General features: G+C 44.6%; 1 protein-coding gene across 1 annotated transcript; it reads left to right on the top strand.

Annotated features, from left to right (window-relative positions):
- The first annotated feature begins 1083 nt into the window (after nt 1–1083).
- LOC123130524 (BTB/POZ and MATH domain-containing protein 1-like) lies at nt 1084–2155 on the top strand. The gene has a single exon (XM_044550400.1). It carries the CDS (start codon nt 1121–1123, stop codon nt 2123–2125), a length of 1005 nt encoding a protein of 334 aa, XP_044406335.1. The 5' UTR covers nt 1084–1120; the 3' UTR covers nt 2126–2155.
- Nucleotides 2156–9562: the final 7407 nt, after the last annotated feature.

The following is a 9562-nucleotide window of genomic DNA, read 5'->3' as shown; positions in this document are numbered from 1 at the left end:
TCCCTTTCGTTTTGTTCTAGAACTCGATCTGTATTTCCGTTATTCAGTTAATGAAAAGGGGATTAACCCGGTTCAAAAAAAGGAAATGAATGAAATACAACGCATGCTTGTCCTGATAGTGTTGTGGCGTGTGTGGCATGTTCACAATGAGCTCACCCATGAGAAGCCTTTGATTCCCGCTGAAGCTTCTAAACATTTCCTATCAAGCTTGTAGAATCGTTGCTTATGATCAGGCACCATCCGCATGCAAGACCTCACCAAAGGTAAAATTCCGAACATGATGTATAGACCAGCATTGATGTGTACGAGCAAGTCAATCTGTCCGAGTACTATAGCATCACGGGAGCCTCCACCAGAAAATTATGTCAAGCTGAATTTTGATGGTTCATATGTTGCTGCGGACGGATCCGCAGGAGCAAGCATGATCCTGCGTGACCATGCTGGCCAGGTAATCTTTGGGGCTTGTAGATGGCTCTTCGATTGCCCCGGACCTCTAGAGGCTGAGTTTGCTGCATTTGAGGAGGGACTTAAGTTGGCACTACATTGGTCACAAAAACCAATATTGATGGAGACTGATTGCGTTGAAATCTTGTCCTTAGTGAATGCAAGGTCACTTGATCGTTCGAGGAACATGTACCAGGTGGCTGTAATAGCAGAACTGTTGAAGTAGAGGCAAACTGAAATTAGGAAAATCAAGAGAACAGAGAACCAGGCCGGGCATGCAATGGCAGCCATTGGACGTCAACAACAAAAAACGGCATGTTGGTTAGCAAATATCCTCAGAAGATTAGCACTATCATCATGAATGATTTTTTTTTTGACCAGATGAATGATTGTAAGAACATTATATATTACTCAAGTAATGAATTGATTTTACCCCGCAAAAAAAAGTTGTGTTCAACTTCATCACGGCGGAGACGAAATTACAAAATACTCGGGTCCAAGAGACTCATGTGATTTGAGTCGGCACGTAGGTAGGACTCTGGGTTCAAGAGTCTCCCAGTGATTGACGACATACTTTTATTTAGTTTAGCACGGACCGATATAACGGAATTCTGTTAGGCACTTCCTTATACAGGAGTACGCGCGTAGGCCTATCTATTACTAGATCCGATCCATCATGCCGGCGTCGAGCGCAAAGGCGGTGCTGGAGACGGCGGCGTCGACGTCGACGTGCACCCCGGAGACGGTGCAGCGCAAGCACGTGTTCGACATCCGCGGGTACAGCCAGCACAAGCTCCTCGGCCCCAACGTGTACATCAGCTCGGGCGCCTTCGCCGTCGGCGGCTTCGACTGGAACATCCGCTACTACCCCGGCGGGTACCTGAAGCCCAAGTACGTGTCCGTCTACCTGGAGCTCCTGAGCGCCGGCGCCCGCGTGCGCGCGTCCTGCGACCTGACCGTCGTCGGCCAGCGCCCCGGCTCGCCCTCCCTGGTTTCGCGGACCCCGCCCATGCTCTTCACCTCCGACCTCAGCAGGTTCGCGCCCAGCACCAGCAAGTTCGTCAAGAGGAGCAAGCTGGAGTCGCCGTCGTGGGGGCTCGTCCACGGTGACCGCCTCGTCATCGAGTGCGTGGTCACCGTCTTCATGTACCCGACCGTGGTCACCCGGGCGGCCGCGCCGGACGTGGGGTACCCGCCCTCGGACCTGCACCGCGATCTCGCCAGGATGTACGAGTCCCAGGCCGGGGCGGACGTCGGCTTCCTCGTCGGAGGGCAGGGCTTCCGCGCCCACCGCACCGTGCTGGCCATGAGGGCGCCGGCGTTCATGGCGGGCGTCGTGCGTGGCGGCGGGCTGGGGTTCTCTGGCGGGTGCGTCGACATCAACGACATGCAGCCTGAGGCCTTCGACGCTCTCCTCTACTACATCTACATGGATTCGCTCCCTGCCGCCATACGCGACGTGGACGGAGACCGTAAGAGGGAGCTTGTCATGGATCTGCTTGCGGCTGCGGACCGGTACGATATTCAAAGGTTGAAGCTAATATGTGAAACCGCCCTCTCCAAGACCCTTGAGGCCAATACCGTGGTGACCACGTTGACTTTAGCAGAGAAGCATCACTGCCAGAGGCTCCGTCAGGCTTGTGTTCAATTCATAGCTTCTTCTGTAGATCAAATCAAGTGATGATAGGTTCAAAAAATCAAGTGACGAATCTTGACTAATATATACTCCCTTCATACCATAATATAAAAACGTTTTGACACTACAATATAAGATGTTATTATAATTATATACTAGCAAATATGCCCGTGCATTGCAACGGGAGACAAAAAATTATGGCTAACCAAATAAGTATGACCCAATATCCTGGTATATGAGTGTACTCTATTTTAACACAGTGGCTCATCATGTTGTCATTTTTTTCTCACCCTAGCCGATGATGATCGCGATGTCCACGTGATCACAATATATTCGATGCGGTAAATCCCAAGGCTATGAGTTTGTCAGTGTATGCCACATTTGTCATTATGTTGCGCAAGGGAACATTTAAAACTTTAAAAAACAAATCTCATTGACTACGAACTATTCCCAACGCCAAGACATATAAAGACTTTCGAAAAACTAATTAAATCCTAGACATAAAATACTTTTGAACCAGTGAACAGTTTTTCGAACCGACATTTTTTTTTGAAATTTATGATTTTCTCAAAATAATCATGAACATTACTTTTGTTTACAAAACTATTTAAATGTATGAACCGGTTTCAAATTCATTAACATTTTTATTACTCACCAAACATTTTTTGAATCGATGAACTTTTCTTTAAAATTGGGAAACAAACTAAAAAACAAAATATTTATTTTTATTTTGTGAACATTTTCTAAAATGTATTGTACATTTTTTTCCATATTCCGGAATATGTTTTGAATACACGATCATTTTTTCAAAATCATGAACATGATTTTATTTCCCGACCATTTTTTTCAAAATTGTGATTCTTTTTAATTTTGCGAACAGTTTTGCAAAACCACCAACATTTTTTGAATCTGCAATTTTTTTATGATTTTCTAAACATTTTTGAATTCACATATATTGTATGATTTCTCAAACATTTTATTTTTGAAAACTCGCAACTTTTAGAATATTAAAATCACGAATTAATTTAAAGAAGAAAGAAGAAAGAAAACATAATGAGAAAAGAAAAGACAAAAAAGCAAAACTGCCAACATTTTTTGAATCTGCAATTTTTTTATGATTTTCTAAACATTTTTGAATTCACATATATTTTATGATTTCTCAAACATTTTATTTCTGAAAACTTGCAACTTTTAGAATATTAAAATCACGAATTAATTTAAAGAAGAAAGAAGAAAGAAAACATAATGAGAAAAGAAAAGAAAAAAAAGCAAAACCACCAACATTTTTTGAATCTGCAATTTTTTATGATTTTCTAAACATTTTTGAATTCACATATATTTTATGATTTCTCAAACATTTTATTTTTAAAAACTCGCAACTTTTAGAATATTAAAATCACGAATTAATTTAAAGAAGAAAGAAGAAAGAAAACATAATGAGAAAAGAAAAGACAAAAAAGTAAAATAAAAAAACAAGCAAGTAAAGCCCCACAAATGGGCCGGCCCATGAACGCATACATGGGTAGGACATGCTTGAGAAAAGAAAGATAAAAAGTGTGAGAGCTGGGGATCGAACCCTAGTCTGATCGCCAAAAGATCGATCAGCCAACCACTCTGCCACTCGTTTTTCTGTGTATTCTACTCAGTCGCTCCCCTATAAAACAATGAAGGAGGCGACGATTTTTGGTCCGAAAAATTGAATCATTTTCTACTTACGGGTGGTATCGGTGGGTAATTTTATCAACTTGAAGGGTACTTTTAATGACGGACGACTAGAAGCGATAGCCGCTTTATTAGTAGGTAAAAATATATACTATTTGCCTGATCAATAATTATTTCACTCTTAGGTTGGTCATAGTAGGAGTATCATAACTAGTACTTTCTTTGTTTCAAAATTTAAATTTTATAGAGATTCCACTACGAACCACATATACAGATGTATATAGACGCAATTTAGAGTGTTTATTCACTCATTTTGCTCCGTATGTAGAGTGAAATCTCTACGAAGACTTATGTTTAAACTAGACAATTTTGATAAGGTGATGTAGAATTAAATAAAAAAGAGAGGATTGAATATCGTAATAAATTCTATACTACTATGTGTCATGCATGAAAATAAATGAGGACACCTATGATACACATAATGTTTGAGATAGCAACATAAATCATTCGTTGTTACCATACCTGAGTTATACTTAGAGCATCTCTAGCAGACCCCGCATCCGGCCGGCCCGTAAAACGCGTTTGCAGTTCACGAAAAACGGCCTTTGCGGGCTGGCTCGGACGGCCGCAGATGCAGACCCCCCAAACGGACCCGTATAAAAGGATATTCGTGTAATATATTTTTTACGGGTCGGCTTTTTGCGGGGTCTGCTTGGGCACCGCCGCGTCGAACCGTAAATCGAAAACGCCAATTCTCGAATTTGACATAGGTTCCCACAAATAAGTTCAAATTCAAACAACATAACACAGTTTACGCGCAAATAATAGCTTCAATTTAGTAGGACAAACACAAAAGAGGGTCTTGCAGAAGTGACGACCACGTCCAGCATCATCTTGGTTGATCTTCACTCCGCGCCATTGAGTCCATCTTAAAGTTCATCGCCACCACCGAATCCACCTCCGGCGCTTGTTCCAACTCCCGCACCAGAGAAAACATCTCCGGCACTGTAACACGCACTGGCCGACACAACCATTCTCCTCTTCAAGATTTCACTCCTTGCCATATCATGCCATTCTTTGGTGAGGTCCTTCATGTCTTTGCGGTTCGTTGTCATGATCTTATTCTCTTCAGCGAGCAACTTGGACATGGCTTTATTTTCAGTGGCACGTGCTTTTCTTTCCTCAATGGCCGCTTTGCGCAGCCCCTCTTCCTTGAGCAATTGACACTTTTCTTGCTTCTCCTTTGCCTTCTTCTCGACCAACTCTTTCTTGATTTTCAACGAATTCAACAACATCAACTCATTTGATTGCACCATGGCATCAATATTCTCCCTCAAACTCGATGCTTTGTGCTCTCTCTTCATCTTCTCCTTACTCTTCTTGTCACCATCGGGCTTGTTCAAATTTCATGGGCCATCATCATCCTCATCTTCATCCATGTTTTTAAGTGAACCTATCTTCGGTGGGCATTCTTTGTCGATCAACTTCCACTTCTCGCACTTTTTGAGCAAGTCCCAACAATGCTCTAGTTTGAAGAATTTGCCTTCCGAAGCTTCCATGTCTTTGTATCTATGTTGGGAAATTTTTTACACAATTTGAACAAAGTGAAATGATGCAATCATTTCATATGATGCAATATGATGATGCACAACTTGAACAAAGGGAAAACAAACTCACATAGCCGGATTCCATGGTTCCACTTGGAGGTGCATTACGTACTTGCTCCAAGCAAGCTGCCCAACGGCTGCACATAGGCTTGATCACCTCCCAACACCCTTGAAGCGACCGAAATGTGCGTGGAGTCCCATTCGGGTACTTTGCCATCATGCAAAAGTATTGATCTTAGATCCTTTGCTAATACTTCTTGGCGGTTTGAGAAGTACCCGTGCATACATCAAGAGACACCGCACTCCATGCATTGATCAGAATTTGATCTTCCAAGATTGCATAGTTCTTCGATCTCTGGCTTTTCCCAGTTTTTGTTTGCGATTGCTCATATGCTACCTCATCGATCTCCTCCAATTCTTCCTCACAACGATGATCATCCACGCCGCCCTCTGTTTCATTGTAGCCGAATGTGGCGAACGGGGCTTGATCGATATCAACAGCGTTGGTGTCCAACAAGTTCATGAACTTGGCAGTTGCATTATTCGAACCACCGCTATAATGAATGACAACAAGTCACAAGCTATCGCAAAATGGCGAAAAGCAAAGAAAATTGCCATGACCGAACACGCATACCTTCCGACCATTTCTTCAAACACCTCACTTGCGGGGGGAGCAACACCATTGAGAGGCATCGTCGTGAAACCTCTTTCCGGGGCGGAGGGAGTGGATGAAGGAGGCAGCTTCTTTGTAGCCGGAATCCTCTTCCTCTTGACGCCGGTGGCCTTAGCGACCTTCTCCGTTGCCGGCCGGGATCGTGCATCGGCGTTGGTGCCTGATGTCTACTACACAACCTTCTTCTTGTAGACGTTGTTGGGCCTCCAAGTGCAGAGGTTTGTAGGACAGTAGCAAATTTTCCTCAAGTGGATGACCTAAGGTTTATCAATCCGTAGGAGGCGTAGGATGAAGATGGTCTCTCTCAAGCAACCCTGCAACCAAATAACAAAGAGTCTCTTGTGTCCTCAACACACCCAATACAATGGTAAATTGTATAGGTGCACTAGTTCGGCGAAGAGATGGTGATACAAGTGGTATATGGATAGTAGATAAAGGTATTTGTAATCTGAAATAATAAAAACAGCAAGGTAACAAGTGATAAAAGTGAGCGTAAACGGTATTGCAATGTGTGGAAATAAGGCCTAGGGTTCATACTTTCGCTAGTGCAAGTTCCCTCAACAATACTAACATAATTGGATCACATAACTATCCCTCAACATGCAACAAAGAGTCACTCCAAAGTCACTAATAGCGGAGAACGAACGAAGAGATTATGGTAGGGTACGAAACCACCTCAAAGTTATTCTTTCCAATCAATCCAATGGGCTATTCCTATAAGTGTCACAAACAGCCCTAGAGTTCATACTAGAATAACACCTTAAGACACAAATCAACCAAAACCCTAATGTCACCTAGATACTCCAATGTCACCTCAAGTATTTGTGGGTATGATTATACGATATGCGTCACACAATCTCAAATTCATCTATTCAACCAACACAAAGGACCTCAAAGAGTGCCCCAAAGTTTCTACTGGAGAATCACGACAAAAACATGTGCCAACCCCTATGCATAGGTTCATGGGCGGAACCCGCAAGTTGATCACCAAAACATACATCAAGTGAATCACGTGACATCTCATTGTCACCACAGATATCCACGGCAAGACATATATCAAGTGTTCTCAAATCTTTAAAGACTCAATCCGATAAGATAACTCCAAAGGGGAAACTCAATTCATTACAAGAGAGAAGAGGGGGAGGAGAAACATAGGATCCAACTATAATAGCAAAGCTCGCGATACATCAAGATCGTGCCAAATCAAGAACACGAGAGAGAGAGAGAGAGAGAGATCAAACACATAGCTACTGGTACATACCCTCAGCCCCGAGGGTGAACTACTCCCTCCTCATCATGGAGAGCGCCGGGATGATGAAGATGGCCACCGGTGAGGGATCCCCCCTCAGGCAGGGTGCCGGAACATGGTCTCGATTGACTTTTGGTGGCTACAGAGGCTTGCGGCGGCGGAACTCCCGATCTAATCTCTGTTCTGGAAGTTTTATGATACGTAGGTATATATGGGTGCAAGGGGTACATCGGTGGAGCTTCGGGGGCCCCACGAGGCAGGGGGCGCGCCCTAGGGGGGTGGGCGTGCCCCCACCCTCGTGGCCAGCTCCCGTATCTTCTAACATAGAGTCCAAGTCTATCTGGTGGCTTTCCTTCCAAAAATAACTTCTCCAGTTGATTTCGTTCCGTTTCGACTCTGTTTGATATTCCTTTTCTTTGAAACACTGAAATAGGCATAAAACAGCAAATTTGGGCTGGGCCTCCGGTTAGTAGGTTAGTCCCAAAAATAATATAAAAGTGGATAATAAAGCCCAATATTGCCCAAAACAGTAGATAATATAGCATGGAGAAATCAAAAATTATAGATACGTTGGAGACGTATCAGTGCCCGGAGCGCAGGCCTTCGCGGCGGGGGCAGCCAGATTCTCGCCCTGCACGACCACGTTGCCCTGCCGCTTGTGGGAAGGCGGGCTGTACCTTGGGTGATGGCGGGGCCAACATGGCCGACGGGGAGATCCGCCCAAGGGGATTGAGCGTGCACGACCTTGATGGTGGCGCGGGACAGCAGGAAGTCATCCATGGCGGCGAAGGACGGCCGGGGAAGATGCACCGGAGCATGCGGTGGCGGGGCACTGCTGGCGGAGGGTGGGGGAGCGAGAACGGCCGCGCGGAAATGTCCCTCCTGCCAAATCTCGCTGCAGATAGGGGCTGAGCTTGGGTCGTCCTCCCAGCTCGTGAATCTAGAAGTTGGGGGAGATCTTTTGCTGCGCCCCGCAAAAAAATTCGGGTCGACCTGCATTTTGGCGGTTATTTTGCGAGTCGGGGCCGGATGTGGGGTCTGCTAGAGATGCTCTTAGGCAAGTAAGTTTTAGCAGCAAATAGTTACCTATTCACATGTATATTAGGCCTAAGTTGTTAGAGCATCTCTAGCAGACCCCTTATATCGCGGACCCTTATAGAGTGTTTACGGTTCGCGAAAAACATGTTTTGCAGGCTGGCGCGGGCTACGGCTGAACAGACCCCGCATAGCCGCAGCCCGCGCCAGTCCAAAAAACACGTGTTTTTTTTTGAATTTCACACATATGTTGCATATTACACAGAATTATGAATTCAATATAAGGTAAAATGTGAATGCTATAATACAATAGTCACGACGAGGACCACCACCACCATCTGCTAACCGATGGCTCTCGAGCAGCGACTCTACGTCCGAGTCGTTGGACGAGGATGAATCCTCGAGCAAAATTTTCTCGCAAGGGCTCAAATCCATTTACGAATCGCACCCGAGCTAGCATGAACGGAAATTCATCTACAAATAGTTCGCTAAGTCAAACTAGAAGGGGCAGAAAAGGACTCACCGACAGCAGTCGATCCAGGGCGGCGACGACCCGGGGGCGGCTCGACTCGGCGAATCCGGGGTGGACGGCGACTCGGTGGCGGTTGATCCGGGGTGGACGACGACTCGACAATGGTTGATTCATGGGTCGAAGGGGGAAATTTACCGCACCCCTCAAAAAAATTAAGGGTCGAACGCGTTTATAGTGTCTGTTCGGGCCATTTTTTTGCGCAAATGGTAAACTAGCGGTTATTTTGCCGGTCGACGTGATATAAGGGGTCTGCTAGAGATGCTCTGGGGGGGAGGCCCTTTCTCTACGACTGCATGCATGGGAGCGCGGTCAATTTGCTAGCATTTGTATCTGCATGTACAATTTGTGTTGTACTATGTGGCTTCCATATGTATTCTCATAAACATTCTAGTTTCTGTGGATCCTATATGATATGCTCCCTTCATATCAAAATATAAGATGCTTTTTAACACTACGGTGAGTATATCTTTTTATGCACTTGCAATTTGTGAAATTTATGTCTCCTTATGCACTTGCAATGGTCTATATATTTATATGTGGAGGGGGTGATGAGATATGTTGATGTAAGACATGGATGGGTTGTATATACGTGACGCATGAGATAAAGTATAAGATTGAATGTAATATATATGTGGCTCTCTTTCCTTCACTTTTCTCGTTCAAAGTCTCGTCGTAGTTTAAAATGATCCATGCACCTATTTAAATGACTTATGATGTCCCTTGT

The sequence above is a fragment of the Triticum aestivum genome, chromosome 6A (assembly GCF_018294505.1).
Source record: "Triticum aestivum cultivar Chinese Spring chromosome 6A, IWGSC CS RefSeq v2.1, whole genome shotgun sequence".
NCBI lineage: Eukaryota > Viridiplantae > Streptophyta > Magnoliopsida > Poales > Poaceae > Triticum > Triticum aestivum.
The sequence above is the reverse complement of the archived record's forward strand: the minus strand, read 5'-3'. Positions and strand labels throughout refer to the sequence as shown.

Bases quoted from the DNA above. Each gene is read 5' to 3' on its own strand.
- LOC123130524 (XM_044550400.1), top strand. From the start codon at position 1,121: ATGCCGGCGTCGAGCGCAAAGGCGGTGCTGGAGACGGCGGCGTCGACG.